General features: G+C 37.1%; 1 protein-coding gene across 3 annotated transcripts in view; it reads left to right on the top strand.

Moving 5' to 3' along the window:
- The window catches only part of ELAVL2 (ELAV like neuron-specific RNA binding protein 2), a 130,465-nt gene that overhangs the window by 51,170 nt on the left and 59,272 nt on the right, over positions 1–20,023 (top strand). For all 3 annotated transcript variants that reach the window (XM_008567381.1, XM_008567383.1, XM_008567384.1), the window contains exons 2-3: positions 6,125–6,215; positions 9,142–9,385. In XM_008567381.1, the coding sequence (XP_008565603.1) occupies positions 6,144–6,215; positions 9,142–9,385 (316 nt within the window). In that variant the 5' untranslated portion in view covers positions 6,125–6,143. The remainder of the gene's footprint in view (positions 1–6,124; positions 6,216–9,141; positions 9,386–20,023) is intronic.

Genomic DNA, 20,023 nt, shown 5'->3' on the forward strand with positions numbered 1-20,023 from the left:
TCACCCTGGGAGGATCACTGTCACCCTTCACCTGGATTACTGCAATTGCTCCTTGACTGGTCTAACTGCTTCCAAGCTTGCCAAGTCCTCCCACACACAATTTACTTCACAGTAGCCACATGCTACTCTTTTGCTCAAAACCTTCTTATGATTTTCTTTCTTCTTATGGTGGCCTTCAAGGCCCTATGTGGTCTGGCCTCATTACCTCTTTGATTCATCTCCTCCCACTCTTACTGTAGGTCCTTGCTGTTCTACACAACAGACAAGCTTTGCCCTGGCTGGTCTTTCTCCCTGGAATGCTTCTCTTCTAGATATCCCCATGGGGGCTGTATTTGTTTCCTATTTCACCTGTAACAAATTAAACATAGTGTCTTTAAACAACACAAATTTATTATCTTACAATTCTGAAGGTCAGAAGTTCAAAATGGGCTAAGATGAGGGTGTTGGCAGGACCGCATTACTTCTGGAGGCTCTAGGGGAGAGTTTGTTCCCTTGCCTTTTCCACTTTCTAGAGGCTGCTTACATTCTTTGGCTGGTAGCCTCTTTCAGAGCTTTTCAAAGCCAGCAGTGGCCTGTGGAGTTTTCATGCTGTATCACTCTGGTAAAGATTTTCCTGCCTCCCTGATTCGCTTATAAGGACCCATGTGATTAGATTGGGCCCACCTGGATAATCCAAGCTAATGTCCCTTTCTCAAGGCCAGTTTATTAGAAACCTTCATTCTCCTTTGTCACGTAACATAACATATTCACAGACTTCAGGGAATAAGATGTAGATGTTTGAGGGGTGGGAGAGGGGAGTTATTCTTACCTATCACAACAGCCAGCTCACATCTCCTTCAAATCCTGGGTTCAAGGCTCACCGCCTCGATGAAGCCTACTGTTTAATACTGGAAACAACCCATCTTTCATCTCCACATTCTCAAGCCCCCTTATTCTGCTCTACATTTTCATTTATTCCAAAGCACACCTATTTCTAGCTAATATACTGTTTTTTCATATGTTGTTACTTGGTCTGCTGCACATACCTCCTATTGCAAATGTGCACTCCACAATACTTCTTCATCCTAGTACCTAAAGTACCTAAGGCTGTCCTTAGCTCATGGCAATTGCATGCAAATATTAGTTGAATGGATGGATGAAGTGAAATTTTGCAGATCTTTTTCATTAGATCTTTACTTTCCCATTGCCCAACATGGATGCCTGTAATGGAACTAGAGTGAAGGGAAGGACTTGGGATGCCAAACTCATTGTCTTAACTCTCTAACTTCAAAGCTTTTAATTCTGCCAGTTGTTGAACTACAAAACTTCAGAAAGACTAAGACACTCCATATTTGTCTGCAGGACCCTTAAAGGACCAAGAAACAGAGAAATGTTAGCGTTTGCTGCCAAAGAACATTATCCCTATGGCTCCTGCAGCTAGCTGTTCAGTGCATTGTCTCTGGCAGCTTTTGCACCCTTGTTAGCCCCAAGGCCAGAAATTTGAGTTTGAGGTTGAGGAATCCATAGAGCAGGTGATGAGACAGCTAAAGTGGTGGGGTAGGGTGGAGAGTTGACAGGGATTCTAGGATTGAGGATATTCCATGAAATTTAAAGCCACAAATCTTTATTATTTTAGGAACAGCAAAGCAAAGAGGTTTAAAGAAAATAAAGTAATGGCTCATTCCTATAACTGGCACATTAGCCCTGTGATTTCAGTGCTTGGTTGACTGTTCTCTTAATTCAGTAAAGCCAGAAATGTATCCTGAAAATGCCATTGTGGTGACTTGAGTGGGAAAGATAAAGCATTTGCTGCGGGAATGGTGTCTTCTAGACAGATGACCCCATCCGTCGGCTGCTTGCCCAGTGCTCGTCTATAGGCTCAGATCATGTATTTCACTGGTTGGTTGGAGTGCTTTAGTTCCCTGTCTCCAGTTCTCCAAAAGAAGATGTTTTTGGTGAAAGATGTTCCCCACATGCCATCCCCCCCACCGCTAGGTGTGGCTCTTAAGCTTTAGAGACAAATATATGTCTTCTATTCACCTTGTAACTTGGCCTTTAGAGAGAGATTTGATGTATTCAAAGGGAAGGCTTTGCACCGGACCAATTCTGCTCTAGTGCTGCCATACTCGAGTTATTAGGAACCCTCTAGCTGCAAATAATATGTCTTCTATTCACCTTGTAACTTGGCCTTTAGAGAGAGATTTGATGTATTCAAAGGGAAGGCTTTGCACTGGACCAATTCTGCTCTAGTGCTGCCATACTCGAGTTATTAGGAACCCTCTAGCTGCAAATAAGTGTGGAGACCAGGGTCACTGTATCCAAGCTAGTCCTTTCCATCCTGAGAGAGATGCCCTTCCATGCCTCTAGCCATGATTTTTTTTTTGGAGATATTGCCATTTATGTTTGCCTAAACTTTTCTAGTCATATCAAAATAAGACCACTTTGAGATTATAACTTAATCATGATGCATTTTTAAATGTTGTTGTGTGAAAATCTGTTTAATTTTCTTGCATTTACTTTTGCTTTTGCTAGTTTCTTCAAATGAGACCCAAATTCCTATTTCCATAGCCCCCCTGACCAGAGGCTTGGGACACATTCGTGCCCTGTTTTTGGATTTGTCTTGGCTTCCAGGTTTTTGTAGTTGGCAAGTTGATACGATAGGTTCCTAAAATAAAAACACACAGTTGTTCACTCAAAAGATGTGGTTTCCTTTATTGTACCATGTAACAGGAATGTGGATTTCAGTGGGTGAGGCTGGCTAATGGGGTGCACACAGGATTGAAAATATACTTTCACAAATATCTCTGGTTTGAAATACAGTTGTATGTCACTTAATAAAGGGGATACTGTCTGAGGCAACTTTGTCATAGAACACCACAGCGTGTACTTACACAAACTTAGATGGTATAGCCTACTACACACCTAGACTGTAGCATTTTGCTCCCACAACCATTGTATATGTGGTCTGTCATTGACTGAGCTATCTTTATGTGACGTATGACTGTACTTGAGATATGGAATAGAAAAACAAGCGACCAAGTTTGCATGCATTTAGGGAGGTGATTTGCCCTTTCATTCTCCAGTTTTTTAAAGAAATTGTTTTTGCCCTTACATAACATTTTTGAATACATAGTCTGTACAAGCCCCTGAAGTGGAGGTGGGATGAGTTTGGGTGGGAGGCTTGCAGGCAGATGGAACTGCCTGAGCAAGGTGGGAAGAGTGAAGATACTGGACTGTTTGAGGGACGAGGAGCAGTCCAGCACCAGGGCAGAATCTTTTAGTACTGGAATAAATGGGCGGTAAAAGTAGTTGTAGAGGATCTCAAATGTTTATACTGTTTATAACGAGTGGTTTGCACTTAATTTGATAGGCAGCAGGGAGCTTTTGAAGGTTTAGAAAAATCCTTGTAGGAGCAGTGTTAGGATGAGGAGGGACCTTTTGGGAAGCTCTAATTTGGTGGCCAGAGGAAGATGGGAGTCCAGATCAGGATGGTGGTAACCATAGCAGTGAGATGGCCGCACAGACAGGACCAGCCTCACCAGAGGCTGTGCAGTGGCCTCTCAGCAGTCCTGCCATGACTTTATCCCCAGAGATCTGGTTCCCACCCAAATCAGGTGGTTTCTAGGTTGTAGAAACTTTTTTTTCTCCCTTGCAGACGTTATACCAAGTAACCTTAATGAGAATTCTCAGAATATATTTAAGATATTTTTGATTAGCAGTCTGTCTTGTTTGGTGGCTGTCTGCAAGAGGTTTGAAAATAGTGAAGAAGATGATTTACCTTAGTTTTCAGAATTTTTCACTAGGAGGATTGGAAAATAGAGACTTTGCCTTTTCTCTTATGTGACCAGGAAACCGTTGGACCAGTTTGACTTCTCAAATTCTTACTATTCCCAGATGTGAGAAATAAAGCTAGCATTGGTTTTCTAAATTCCACTATTATAAGAAACTGTAGATATCAAAGTACTTAGCAGGCTATTTAAAGAAAAAAGAAAAAGTTCAATGTAAAAAGACTTTATGGCTTTTTGGAAGTAAACTGTTTGTGTGAAAATATAGAGGCTACCCTCTCTAATAAAATCCATGCTCACATCAAACTAACACCTAACCATTATCTCTTGGAGCACTTAAAGGTTTAGAATATTCTAGATTGATCTGTGCTAAAGTGCCTTTTCATAAATTGTTACATGGAGAATAACAGAAGGAAATGCAGTCGGAATTGGCACAATTGATGTCTGAATTAAGAGGCAAACATACATTGAAACATTATTTTTTTAAGCCTTAAAATAAGTGACTCATTTTCACTGGAATATGGCTTTTTTTTTCCTTCCAAAGAGTTTCAGAGCCAATGGAAGCTATAAATAGTGCACAGCCTGGTTGTCTGTGGTACACTGAGTAGAGGAGAATCACCTGTCCTTAAGTGAAGGGGAAGTAGCTTTACATTTTTAGTAACTGAATTGTTGGCCAGCATAAAGGTAAGGGCCATGTGAGCAACTTATTTATAACTTCCCATAAAGGTATGTGTCTGCCTCAAGTGGAGAGACTGTCTGGGGTGCTTGAAATGTAAAAGTGCAGTAGAATCATTTTCCATGCACAGCCTTCCTAGCTAGTCAGTGCAACAAAGTGATTGTTCACATCCCTGGGGCTTTCAGAAAGAGGGGTGTCAATAGATAGCTCATTATTGTCTGCCTCCTATGGAATAGAAGTGACTGAGGCCACTAAAATCCAATCTATGGTTTAATATAGTGAGGAACGATTAGGTATTAACTCCTGAGGGTATTCAGGACTTATTTAGGCTTGGTAAACTGTTGGGTGTGGTCCTCCTCTTCTACTCATGTAGTCTAACCACTGTGGGTTCTTGCCAATATATCTCATGGGTATAAAACACTTTACTTTTTCACAGGTTCAGTTCAACTATAAGTAGATTTTTGAAAAATAAAGAACATAGGGCCCAACTGAATTTTCTGGTTGCAATGGGAGAAGGGAAGAAGAGTAAAACATTTTAATGACATTGGATAAAGAGTATGTTAAACCCTTTTGGTAGATGCCAGAAAATGGAATCCATTATTATGTATTATTAGTGTCTTTGCTAGCATCAAGCAAGAGTTAAATCACTTGCAGCCAGGTTTAACTCTAAGGATGAAATTTTTATAATTATAAATATGCAAGTAAAAGACATTTTGGCCCTTCTTTATTATATATTATCTATCTTCAGAGACTGTTTTCTGATTATTATGTTGACCATTTAAACATCTGCATATATAGCTAAAAAGTAAACTTTGGGTTTTGTGCCAGTATTGTGGCTCTGTTTAGTATTTGGGCAAGTTGTAGTAAGTGGTAAATGGCCCATTAACTATATTGGAGGCCTCGTAGCAGCACTAATTTCAAATCATGCTGGGTTTACAATTTACATATTAAAAAATGTTCACTTGATTTCGTTCAGGGACAAAGCTGACATCCTATGCAAGCATTACTCCAAACAATCCTATTTATTGGTCCAATTATTTCAATTGAAAGATGCTGCTTTACTGCCTCTTAGTATATGTGAACAATTCTCAGTGAAACTGTTAGAGACCAGTTGACTATAGTGTCAGAATAACCTCACAGGGTTTCGATTCACTTTTAATTTTAAGTCCCAGGATTAAGGATCATTTGTAGTATAATGTAACAGTGTAGGCAAATATAGCTTCTCTTAGTGCCCTTTTGATATTTTGGGGGAAGAGTGTTTTTATGCAAAACAATCACTTATGAATTGCATGATCGCTTTTTCTCACTATAGAATTTCATTCACATTTCCTCCCTTCTGCCACATCCTTAAGAGGCAGGACAGCATGCAGTAATTCGCTTTTATTTTATTTTATTTTTTAATTTTCGAGATGGGTTTAAGGTAGTTCTGTAGGATTGATGCTAAGATAACTATTTAATATTGTTTTAAAATTAGGCTCAATTAAAAATGCTTACATTTGTGCAAGAAAACTACATGTTAAAATGAATTTGGAAAGATTAGATTGGAATTGCCTCAAATTCAATTAAGCCACACTGCATGGACGTGCTGGGAATATCAATACAGTCAGTGTAAATTTTGTACAAACTGATTTGTTGCATTATCTTGCTCATCTAACATACGGTACTTTTTGTGTCCATATTGCAGACGGCAACTCCAAACTAACATGGCAGTCAGACTGTGTGATGTGGCTTCTCTGCTTAGAAGTGGTTCGTGGGCAGCAGAGCCTTGGACTGGGGTCTGTGGGATTTTTCTTAAATTCTGTAGGCTACTTTTTTTTTTTTTTTTTTTAGCATGTTGCAGGAGTGCTGAGGCCATACCAAACACTTGAACCTTTCATTTGGCATACTGATTATTCTTACATTGAATCTATTGTGGTATGGCCATCATTAGGACTTAAAGCACATTGCAATTTTAACTGTAGTGGTATATGTAGCATCAGAACCATGCTCTTGTATGTAACTTTTAATAATCTAAATTAGGATTTAGGGCAGACTCAAAAGAGTTGACAAGCTTTTTTAAAAAACAAAAAGTTTTGGTATGGTCTGAATACTAAGTTACCGTAATTCTTTACATTCTGTTTACTATGTATTTTTTTGGTTACTAAATTTTGAAGTTATTTACAATTCCTGATGCTCAAAAAAAAAAAAAACAAAAAAAAAAAACCCAACTTGAAATTGTAAATCTGGCTGAAAATTATTTGCCCAGTAACTGTTGAAAGAGTTTGCAACAAAAAAAACCCCAACTTGAAATTGTAAATCTGGCTGAAAATTATTTGCCCAGTAACTGTTGAAAGAGTTTGCATTCTGTGAACAGTTGTGTTGAGCCTATCAATGGAATATGCATTATTTGTAAAATATAGCACATTAGTATCATTTTATTCTGAGCAGATGGTCCTATAGCTAAGAGATGCTGTAATTTTCAGCACACACAGCCTACTGCAGCTGTTCACTTGAATGTTGGCTTAGGAACTCATTCTTGCCACCTGAACATGGAAATAAATGTGCAATTATATGAGGAGTGTTTGTTGTCCTTGCTAAATCCTGCTAATTTCAGTCAATGAATACTTTATATTTCAAATGCTATCCAAATTGAGCCTTAGTCCGAATCTCACTTTTGGGGCTCTCAGTTTGTACACATACCTTACCTTTTAAACAGTGATTTATTTTAATTGGCCTTGGCCACTTTCATCTTGTAGCTTATTGGTTTCATAACTGCTGGGCAAAGGTTAACCCCACAAGAGTTTTGCTGTGGAAAGAACAATCCACAAATAATATTCTACAAACCAGAACAGTTATGCTCTATTAGGAAATCTGAAACCTCCCTTCTCAGTTTCAAATAGATTTATTAATTTTAATAAAACCCATATCTTGAATTATTTTAGATTTTTTAAAATATAGATTTCCAAATGTTTCTTTTTCCTTTACTCCCTTAAGTATTCCCTGAGGATACTTACCTGGCAAAAGTAGCCTGCAGTTTGTAAAATAAATGCCCATTTCTTTGAAAAATGAATGAAGTCATGGAGGGGTTACAGGTTGTTTGATATTTCGTAGGTGTTCTGGATTTTGTCTCCTGTATTTCTTTCTTTCTTTCTTTCTTTTTTTTTTTTTAAAATCATGACAGCACTGATTTCTTGTCCAGTCTGACCAGTGTCAATCCGGTCAATTGACCAGTCTCAACCTGTTCTATGCTGCCTTCTTTTATAAACATCTCTTGGCAGTAGAGATTTCTTCCTATATGTTTATCCACTGATGTGCCCTTTTATTTTTCTTAGACAATATGCTTTTTAAAAGACAGTTTTTGTTCTTTCCTTGTAGCCCTGTTTCCCTCTACTTTGCTTTTTTTCTTTTCCTCGAATTAGTTGCCTTTTCTATGTTAAAATTTCCCTAAAACTAGCATCCCATCAATTCAGAATGGTCGGTTTTGAGAAGCAGTTCTTTGTGGAGCTGAGAGACATATTGGATGAAATACAAAAGATAATCCTTTCAGTGATGCTTTTGATTTTTAGATTTCCCCATAGTCTTGGCTGTCTAAAGTTAGATAGCTATTGGAAAATGTTTTCGGAGAATTTGGGGCTGTGGTTTGTGACTCTTTTGCTCAAAGAGCATAGGATTGGTTTTTAGGAAACTAGATTCAAAATTGCTTAATAAGTGATTTTTAGAATAGCCTGAATAGTTTGAGGCCATTTTCTCCAACTCTACTATTTATCTGTATTTGGAGTTTATAGATAACTTATTACTAGCATTTTCAACAGGCTTATGTGCTCAAATGAAAATTCCTTGGGCTGGTCTGTTTGTAAAAGTTGATATATTTATATTGTTGTTTTGGTGGACTGGATAGGGTTTTGTTTTTTTGTTTTTTTCTCTTTAAAATCTGAGTCAAGGCAAAATATCATATTGAATTATTTGGGGATTTTATTTTGATACTGTTGATCTGTTGCCTTATTGGTGATCTTTAGCTGCCAAGGTTGACAAGAATGGCCTGTTTTCTGCAAGGTAGACAAAGTATAACTTCATTCCCAAGTTATCCTACAAATCCTTTTCACTCCCTAACATTTAACATCTATTTTTCTTATATCTTACTAATGGTAGAGGTACAAGATATTGTCAATCAAAAACATTTTCAATATGTAACCAAAACAGTACATGTTGACAAATTTATATTTTTTAAAGTACTCTTGCTCCTTGATTTTAATTTAATGGATGTCTGTCACTTTTAGATTATTGAACCTCTTAGGCTAACTAAAAATCTAATTAGGTAGGCCATTTTTTGGTTTATTTTGGTAGCATGATAAGCACTTTAATTTTCTAGTATGATTTTTAGTCAGTGTTCAATTCTGTGCCATTTGGTACTGAATTTCCTCATTTTGGACACTGCAGGTGAGTAAGGTATGTGAGTAGACTCAGAATGTGATTCTAGAAAATGTTTAAGATTTAAGTCGTGCTTATGTGCATGTATGTAACATGTATGTGAAAGTATAATTGTAATCTTGAATAGTTTAATATAAAGTAAAAATTAAGCGTAGGTGTTGTACTTTTTGTTGAAGCTTTTGTAATTTCAGCAGAATGACTTGTGTTTAGTGACAACTGTTTAAATTCTTGGATGGAATCTCTAATAGGTTGTGAAATATGAATCCTGACATTTCTTATTTTCTCTGTTTTTAGCAGGTAATTGCTGCCATGGAAACACAACTGTCTAATGGACCAACTTGCAATAACACAGCCAATGGTCCAACCACTATAAACAACAACTGCTCTTCACCAGTTGACTCTGGGAACACAGAGGACAGCAAGACCAACTTAATAGTCAACTACCTTCCTCAGAACATGACACAAGAGGAACTAAAGAGTCTTTTTGGGAGCATTGGTGAGATAGAGTCCTGTAAACTTGTAAGAGACAAAATAACAGGTATGCAGTTTTATATATATGATTTGCATTTAAAGGATTGTGTTTCAAGATATGAGAAAATAATAAGTTTATTACTTGTAAATAATTCAGTGCTGCAATTATACACTTCTAGATTTTCTCTCTGTCACTGATTACATCAGCAGTATGAAATTTAGTTTTAAGAATTTTAAGTTTTCATTTTAAAGCATTTATATTTTGGGCAGTATATGTTTTAACTGGACTTGAGTACACTATGAGCTGTAAAGCATCTTTGGAAAATGTTTTAAAATTGTGTGTGTGTGTGTGTGTGTATGTGTGTGTCTGGGGTAGCAAGTGTCATGTTAACCTTTATTTTTTATTTTTTTCTGAGCTTACATGGTTTAGCATTTCAACAGTGAGATTTAACGAAAACTGTTTGGGAGAGGGAAAAAGTCTCTTAAAATGTCCTTCCCCTTAACTTAGTATACTCCTTCTGCTTTTAATATATATGATAAAGTAAATGATAATATTCACATTGTCAGTGTAAAAACATTTGCACTGATATAATTTGAGTATAAAGAGATCTTATGTCCTGTTCCTTAACAAGGAAAGGAAGACATGGTTTATTAGTATCCCTCTTATCATAAAGTTGAGAGTGGAAGGATGGGTAATTTGGCCTTAATGATGGTACGTTTTGAATATTAGGTAGTTGAAAATCCCCTTAGTATTTAAGATTTGCCTAAATGTTTAGAGTAGGTCAAAAACCTAACTAAGGAGTATGTTCTTGGGATAGAAGGGTTAATGCTTCCCCCAGGAGTTGTTTACAAACACTGAAAATGTACAGACCCCATGGCTGTTTCATGTTATTGTTAAATTTGAGGGATGGGTGCATATTTACAAGGCTTATGACCAAAAATATAAAACTAAATAGTACTTGAAATAAGAAAGGATACATAAAGGCAGGGTATAGAATAGGACCAGGGGTCTGAATTAGTCATGTGACCTTGGACAAGTTAGTTCTTGGCTTTAGGTTTCCATGGATAAAATGAGGTAGAGGGTAGAGAAAAGGAGGTCACTCTGGGTAATTTTTAAGGTCAATTTTGACTTTTTTCTGAAATCGTACTTTGCTCTGTTCTCTTATCAAGACAGCAGAGCTCATTCTCTCCAAGCTCTCCAAGTGAGTTCTTAAGAGTCAGCACGTGGGCTTGCCTTCACAATCGTATTTCCTCAAGCTACACATTGAAATTCACAGGGAGATCATATTCATTGAAATCAATTAAAAACTAAGTAAAAACTAGTTGTCATTGATTCACACTGAATAATTATTATATTTTAACTAATTATGTTGTTTAGATGTTCACAATGATATTATCAGGAAGGTTCTTCTTATGTTCTTGAACATCGATAATCAGTTGGTTTAAGATTTTTCAATTTCTTTTCCAAAGTGGAGTGTGAGCAGCATATTTGAAATTTATAAAGAAAGTTTTTGAAATATTGGAAAAAGTAGAGAACAAAAGGCTCTTCTGTCCTGATACTGAATTTTATTTTTTTTAATTAGAAAAACAACATTCTTTACATGTGGATTTTGCAACCTTGTTGACATAAATGTAAAATGTGATAAATGATATGAAAGGTATGACATAAATGATGTGATTTCTGGTTTCATTACTTAGTAGCTACCCCAAACATTAAAAAAGGTGGTTGAAAAGAGCATAATAGTCACATTTTTTGTTGTAATATTGTGTGTAGTAGATGAAAATATTAAACAAATAATGCGTCTTTTGTATTAAGCAATTGCCATGGGAAGCATCTCACAGATTTTCACCTCTCATCTCTAGTCAGTTTTGAATTATCTTATTCTTTCATAAACCTTTTACTTGAGCTGTTATATATGGAACAATGGGATAAATTCGAGTTCATCTTCATGTCCTTTGCCTGTCTGGCTTTAGTGTGGTGGATTTTGGTAACAGATGCACAGCACATGGGTAATCTGAAATATGTGGTTCGGTACTGAAAAACTTAATATTCGTTATCCATTACCTTCACCTCCCACCCCCTCTCCATTGTCTTTTCGGGGATAATGGATATTTCTACTATGGTAAAATTTCTGTTAAAAACATCTGGTAGGCAAGTGGAGTACCTGAGAAATTCCACAATGGGCATGAGTGTCAAAAAGTGATGTTTTCTAAGCTTTGTTTCGTGAGATAGTGATAATTATTTCTCAGAATAAGTACTCCATTGACAAACAAGTTTGAGAAATGCTTCGCTCCATACGTCTCTGTTTCGGATCCACACTGCAGATCATCAGCGTATTAAAAGTACTGCAGTAAAGAAAGAAAACCTGTTTCATTTATAGTTCCTCAGCCTTATTTGATCACAGAACCTACTTGGGGGAATATCTCTCTGACACTAGATTTCCACTGATCATGCTGCTGTAAAAGCTTTTGAAATCATTTGTTAACTAGTTATCAGTTTAATCTGAAATTCTTCCCTTACCTGTTCACATCAATAAAATAGGAGCATGTTTTGTAATATGAACGTACATGATAATGAAGTATAAATTAAAAAGTTGAGTAGGCAAGTCTGAGTATAAGTCATCTCTACTTCAGGTAACCCTGTTTTGAATTGGCCCACTGACAACTTATTTGTAGTATGGATTAAAACGGTGTCAGAAAGGTCTGACTCATTTAGCTTCAAACATAAATTGCCTTCGGATTATTTTCTTTTTTAATTCTGAGTTTCTTTGTAAATATTTGTGTCGAACAAAGTAGGCTAGTAAATGGTAGATATCTAAAACAGAGTTCTGAATAGTTGTACTTTGCAAAGCAGGCATATCTTCCTAAGAAGAGCTTTTATATCTCTGGAAAGGTTTTGAAAGAACTTGGGGGATTGGATTCTGCCCTATGATGTTTATCTTTGGTGATCATGTGTAGTTTCTCAGTACATATTTTAGGGACAGGTCAAAGTTCTTTGTTCCCTCTCTAACTATCCAACTTATCCTACCTGCTGGGGGCAGTCAGGCCACATTTTTGATTTCTACTTCTGTAGGAGCATGAGCATTAATTGTCTGGGTTATAAGAAAACTCTGGAGTCACTCTTCAGGAAGATGATTTGAAATCCCTCCTTTTCACTTATTCTTAAGTCTTACTTGTTGCTTTGCGTTGCTTCGCCCCCGCCCCAAATTTGGCACCCCACTTCCCCTGGGTGACGGAGATGAAAGGATTACTCAAAGCCCATCTCTTCTGAGCAGTGAGAGGTCCCGAAGTGGTTAACTTCCCTTCCTCGGGAAATTAACACTGAATTGGGGTTCTCCTCCTGCATTTATTTTCCAGACCAGGAAGTTACAGGAAGAGACATAGGTGGGGTTATAGTTTCACAGTATAGGCTGTTAATTTTCAGTGAAACAAACCAGATGACATTCCAGTAAGGCAATTAAGTGGTCCTATCAACAACAGTTTTCAGTGAAACAAACCAGATGATATTCCAGTAAGGCAATTAAGTGGTCCTATCAACAACAGTTTGATCTTAGCAAACATTCCTTCCTATAGCAATTTCTCAGTATCTTTACATAACAGTCAGTAACTAGTCTGTCTTTGAGCCAGCAACCTGCTGTGCCACAATCCTTATCTTGCAACAGAGACTGATAGCCTGAGGGAAATTTCTAGTCCTTCACAAGGTCAATATTTGAAACTGCAAGGCTTTGGAAAACCAGGCTCTGTGAAGTACAATATGCTTTTTAGTATATTCCACATTACTTAATGCTGAATTAAGAAAGTATATCTCAGGTACGAAAATATCTACTGAGTAAAGTGTGTGCCTCTTTTCTAAGTCCTTGAAGAGACTGTATAATTTTTAGACTGTGTCAGTGTTAGCAAATTAATGTCACTATTTTGATAGAATGAGGATTAGGGAAGTACATTAAGAAGTGTCTTCAGTAGCAAATACAATAATCTTCTCTCTAACCTAAATTCTATTTATTATGTTGTTTGTCAGGCCCTTTCTTTGGGCTCGTGCCCAGCTTTATGCTTCAGCCTGTTTCCTATCTATAGGCATTCATCATGGGAAGCTACCACTGCTTACACAGCTTAGCTGATGTTGGTCCATCCTTCTGAGTTCTGAAATGCACTTCAGAGTCCTTGACACCTGCTGATCCTGCATTCTAGAGGAGTAAAATGGATTTTATGAAGCAAGAAATGAATAATAGAGCCTTAGAGCCAGAAAAGTGCTAGAGGTGACCTTAACCAACCCCCTCCATAGCTTCCCCAAACATCACAAGTGATGAGAGGCCCAGGTTTTGTGAAATGACTAGTTCAAGGCCACACAACTATTAAGTGGTATAGAGCGGGGACCAGAATTCTGGTTTTCTGATTCTTTACGTAGGTGTTTGCTCCTTGTCTGTTCTTGGAGGCAAGAACTCACTCCTAAAAAATTAAGCACAGGATTGACTGATCCAGGCAGCAACTACAGGTGAGTATGTTTTCGTTGGAAGGGGAATGGAAGATTATTGAGAATCAAGGACTGAAGGATACACAAAATGAACAACAACATCCATGCTTACCTAGAAACGTTATACTATACGGTTGTGAGTTTGGATGTTCTAACCCTCCGGTTCCTAAATGTGGCTTTACTTCCTCACCTAAGGGAGTTTTAAAAAGTACAGATTCTGGAGGCCTTGAGAATCTGTTGTCAGAGAGCTCTCCAGATGCTCTTGAAGCCCAAGCAGTTTTGGGAATCACAGCATGTCTCTCGAAGTATGGTTACTAGGGTACCTGCATTGGAATCACTTGTGGTGATTGCCAGAAATGTAGGTTCCTGGGTCCTGTCCAGACCTACTAAATTAGAATAGGGGCTAGGAATGTTCTAGTTACCTGGGAGTTATTCATATATTTTTCCTGAACATTTAGCAGGGAGACAGAACAAGGGATTTCCGGGTTTACTTGAATTCTGGCCTTGAGGTGGATAGGAGAGGTGTTATAACTGTAGCACCTAATTCCATGGCAAGCCTAAGTTTCAAGTGCTGTCCCCTCCTTGGCATTGTTCTCTGAGTTAATTTCTGGGGTCCAGGACTAGAGATGTTGAGATTAAAAGTCACCAGGCTGAGCTGTCCCTGAAAGTGTGGGTGTGTAATGTTTTCAAAACTCCAGGATATAGTGTTTTGTCACTGTTATTTTTCCTTTCTTCTAAAACAGGGGTAAGAGAATTATAGTTAGTTGAAAGACCTCAGGTAACTTATCTTGGTGTGATGTTTCGCTCTTGTGCTGACCCCCATAGGCTGCCAACTAGGAGTTTTCAGACAAAAGGGAAAAATAAAAACCAAAACAGACAAATATAAACTCCAGGGGGCCCAAAGAGACTTTGCAGATGTTGATTACCTCTGATCTGGTAGTGCCTTGCATGGTAAGGAAGGCCTCTTTTCTTCCTCCTAGGGCTAGTGTAGTAAATTTTTTTTTTTTAATTTACTGTATGCCATTGCTTCCTGAGAACTTTAAAGCTAGTTTTGATCCTTGTTTTTTCTATCAGAATAATATGATTTTCAAACTCTTTTAATGGCATAGGATTCTCCCCTCCTTTTTAAATACATACAGTCTTAGCTCCTCAGGATTGAAACTGATAAGTGATATTTTATTAGTCTAACACATACCTTCAAATATAATAGCATTTATTTCCTGTGAAGTCAGTCAATTACAGTTAATGCAAGGCTGTTTTGATGAACATTAATGTGAAAATGTGGTTCTGTATGACAGTTACAAAATTACAGTCGGCCTGTTAGGTTTTCAGAGTATCAGGACATCAGGAATTCTGATTCTTGTAAACAAATAGTTGAAAACAAGGTGTTTGGGCGGGTGAGTGAATGGGCGGATGGTAATTTAATAAACACCTCACTTTACAGACTCTGTATACTATTGAATTAGAAGGATGGCAGAAAGGCTGTGTGTGTTCCCAGGTCTGTAGGAAACAAGATAAGGAGGCTGCACAGGGGTTAATGCTTCAGTGGTCTCTAGCTTAACTATGGAATATAATACATTTGAGAATTCTGATTCTTGTAAACAAATAGTTGAAAACAAGGTGTTTGGGCGGGTGAGTGAATGGGCGGATGGTAATTTAATAAACACTTCACTTTACAGACTCTGTATACTATTGAATTAGAAGGATGGCAGAAAGGCTGTGTGTGTTCCCAGGTCTGTAGGAAACAAGATAACTAGGCTGCACAGGGGTTAATGCTTCAGTGGTCTCTAGCTTAACTATGGAATATAATACATTTGGATCCATTTTTAGATATTTGTCTCAAGTTTGTGGAACCCCTGATGAGTGTTTGAAACATCTGCAATAGATAAATGATACTACAGAAACTTTATTTGCATCTTTATCAATATACCTTTAAACCTGATTATTTTTATGTTTTAACTTTTTATTTTCCAAATGTCATGGCTAATCTATCGTTTAAAAAATTTGATGTTATTACTATAGAAACTTTTTATGGAATTTTGGAGAAAGGACTTTAAAATTTATTCTTCTAGGTTCACATTTTTCACTTGAACCTGGGTATTTTTATAGAACAATCTTCAGTGTCAGTGTTGATTAGTTTAGAGGAAAAGTTTCATTCAGGATGATAAAACTAGAAACTTATAAAAATTTAAGAAATCAAATGTACTTCTTTACCATTCTCAGAGAGAAAAAAATTTTCTTTACCCTCTTAGTTTTAGTTCCTGGGGACCTACACTCTAAACTAACAAAAGACAGATTAATTGGAGAAAAGGCACACAATGTTTATTAGTATTTTATGTGCTCGGGAGTTCACAGAAAAGTGGGTAGACTTGGTGGCTTATATACCATTTTTACGAAGGAAAGGTTTTGACTTAGAGGAACTTTGTGGAAAAGTAGTCAGAAAATATATGAAAAAAATTAATGAAAGATAAGGATTATTTTAGCAAGATTTGTTTATGCAGACTTATGTCTGTGTTGGCTCTGTCTCTGGTGGTAAGAGTCACTCTCCTCTTACTGGCACATGATGGGGGACACCTTTGTGTGGAAAATTTATGCTCTGCTTTTAGGCAGAAAAGGGAAGGGAAGAGAACTCTTGGATTCGTTGATTCTTTGCCTTCAGTTTAAAGTAACATGCTGAAGTGGAATATTTTGGGGAAGCATATTCTGGACCCCTCACCATGAAGTTAACACCCAATTAGCAAACTTAAACAGAAAAGCTGCTTCTTTGGATATCCTGTGGTAATGAAACCTTTAATGGCTCCTTACTGGGAAGAGAAAACATCTATTATGAGAATACAGAAAAGTTTGAAACTGAATCTTTCCTGATTAATTTGTAAATTATGTGGGTATTTGTTTCCCTGATTTCTTGATGTTGATATTTGTGTTACTTTATATGCTTTTCCTTTAGAAGAAAATGCAAAAGTGTGTGTGTAACTCCCAGGAGTTACTTATGCAGTTTTCCAACAATTTTTTAAGAATATTTACTGAGAAAATGAGGTTGAAACAGTTAGGTAAATGAGCTTTAGGAGTTCTGATTTTGTGTTTATTTATTTATTTTTTTTGGCTGTTGTCATTGGGGACTTCCATAATGACTATATTTGTCTTACTGGTGGATTAGGAACATAGTCTTTAGTACCCTTGACTTTATTCCTTCGTTAGGTTGATAGAAGACACAAACTTTGTTAATTATTCCAATTCATAGAAAATAAAAATGTAGTTGAAGTTCTGTTGTAAGTATTTGCCCCCTTATATTTCAAGGTATGAGTGCATGTGTGCTATTTGCTATTCCAGACCTTTTGTTTGTTTGTTTGTTTGTTTTTAGTAGAATTTGATTACTTTTGCAGCAGGAGATTGGTGGTATAAACTAGAAACAATTCTCAGTTTATTATTAAGTGGCTGTTGTGATGATGGAAAATGTAGAGGAGAAAGAGGATGGTGAATTAAAATGAGAGAAGATAAAGAAAAAATGCTGATACAAGACTTCTTTTTGTAAAATCCCTTTTCTCCTCATGTATGAAATTGACTTATTACCCCCCCTCCAGCTCCCCCTCACCATTTTCATGACATAGTACAAAATCAACCTCATTGTCTTTTGATGGTTCTTACTCTATTTCACTATCTTAATTATTACGCTACCTTAGCACCAGCCTTTGTTTTTTAAATTTTCTGTCTAAATTCTGAATGAGATGAAGCGTATTTATTTTGTACATTTCTTTTTAAGTATTCCTGAACCAGAATAGTTGATTGTTGAAGCCAAAGGTGTGCTTCGGTATTTGCCAACTTCTTTTGAGCTTGTTCTAAGTTAAGTGACTTTCAGCCGAGTACACTGCTGCTACTGAAGCTGTGGAAACCCTTAGAGTGTGCCTTTGCATCTAAAAATGTCAACTTTAACAAATATTTTCTGGTATTTTACTTGTGTCATTTGATTTGCCAGGTCCATACAGTGGCTTCATTAACATGTTTTACTCCTTAATGTATTTGTTTTTGCTCTCGGAAGTGTTAGAATGTCAATATTTTGACAACACCAGATGCCCCTTTTATTGGTGTTATCTGCAGTCAGGTATTTTTTGAGGAGCATTAAGCTGCAGAGAGCGGCATTGGCAGGTCTTCCAAGTATTTTGAAGAAACAGTTCCTGAGTTAAAACTGTCTTTTGGGGATCTAACTACTCAGTAATCTCTTAACACCTTATATCATCTTTAGCTAATTGAAGAGTGATCATTCTATATTGTTCTAAATTAGAACAAATATTTCCACTTTGTACTTTACGCCTCCTTTGGGGAGAAAAAGTGCGAGATGGCATTGTTCAAGTTGTGTCTAAGAATTCTATGGTCATGCAAAATGGATGTGAAAGCAGCCATAATGGGATTTACCAGACCCCTGTGTACACTCGGCTTATTTACTTGGCTTAACATTGAAACAAAATGCCTTTTGTCTCCTCCCCTGCTAGAGAGGTGGCCATATGAGCATTAATTTTAGAGGTTTATCCTATAAAGTTCATTGTTACACTTGGGTTCAAATCCCAGTCAGTCACTTCCTTATGTTGTGGCCTTATGTGTGCTATTTGATTCTGAACTTCAGTTTCTTCTGTAAAATACCTAGCACACGGGAGTTCTTTCCCCCAGTCTTCTTCTTACCTGTTAGTATTCAGTTGTGTGAGAGTTGCAAGTTTTTTTTCCATTGGTTAAACTGATATTTGAAAAAACATCTACAAGAAGATCTGTTGTTCTAGGATTCTTACAATTTCTCATGATGCAGGAAGAATACAAAGCTGGTTTTCTATCCTTTGATTTCTAGGTGATTTAACCAATATAATTGGTTTTCTAGGGGTGGACAAAGTGGGAAAAGGAAGTACAAGGCAGGACTTGGGAACCCAGAAAGATGATTAATGGTATAATACCAGCCTCTATGAACTAGAGCACTGGAGTGTGGAGTTATTGCTCTATGTGGTATTGTGTGAATGTTATTCAGAATGAATTAGCTCAACTTAAAATATGAAGGTACTTTCAGCTGAGCTTCCCTAAAGGACTGTTACTGGCCTGGAAGGTCAGCAAGTTGTTAAATTGAGACACGAAGTATTGGTTAGATAAAAACTATCTATGGCTTATTTTTACTTTTATTGACGTCTTCTTCTTTAAGATGAATATTTCTTTAATGTAAATTGCAAATACCATTACCAAATATTCTGATTTCATCATATAAGACATTCAAGTAGAGAAATACAGAGACCTGTGTTTTGGATTGTTAAGAAGCCCCGGTATTCCTGCAGTGTTAGCAGATCCGAGGACATAGAAAAAATTGCTGTCCCTTTGTTTTCTTTTCTGTTGAAATATTCATTGAAAACATTTAAAACATTGCTTCATTCAGTCATCACAGACTTCACAGATTTCAATTGGGGGGAGGGGCGGAGGGGGGAGGCAATTTCCGTGAGGGCATGGTTAACTTAACAGATGCAGTTTTACATCTTGTTTTCCTTTTCTGTTAAATCCTTATGCATATTGTGAATTAGAGTTTATTTTTAGCTCTTAATGAGTTCTTTTCTCATCATTGTACTTTTTGTTGGAACTCTGTTTTGTACATAATGCCTGGATTTTGAAGGGAAAGTGTATATGCCTGACAAGTCCTGTATCCACCCTCTCCCTTCCAGCTCATCTAAAATTTACATTTCTTGATGTGGGATGATAGACTTATTTATTACCTTACAGAGGAGATGTGGTGATGCTCTTGACTCTTCACAACCTGTTTGACCTTTGGACTTCATCCTGACAAGTCCTGTATCCACCCTCTCCCTTCCAGCTCATCTAAAATTTACATTTCTTGATGTGGGATGATAGACTTATTTATTACCTTGCAGAGGAGATGTGGTGATGCTCTTGACTCTTCACAACCTGTTTGACCTTTGGACTTCATCCTGAGAAAGTCAAATCGTCCTTTTAAAATAGGGATTAAGGGAGGCACAGCTGCATGTAAACGGGTAAACCAGAATCATTACCTAGTTTTCAAGGTCACTGGAGCCTGAGGGAACAGCTTTATTTCCTCACATTTTGGTGCTTTAAATCCAGTCTTAAGGAATCACTGGTCGTTAACACAGTGCCCTCCAAGGTGCTATCTTCTGAATCCTTCCCATCCCTGGTATAGTCTCCAAGAGCTTTTTTCACATCACTGAAATGAATTGTAGTTTGCTCTTAGTCCACTTT

Source organism: Galeopterus variegatus, unplaced genomic scaffold (assembly GCF_000696425.1).
Source record: "Galeopterus variegatus unplaced genomic scaffold, G_variegatus-3.0.2 Scaffold315, whole genome shotgun sequence".
Lineage (NCBI taxonomy): Eukaryota > Metazoa > Chordata > Mammalia > Dermoptera > Cynocephalidae > Galeopterus > Galeopterus variegatus.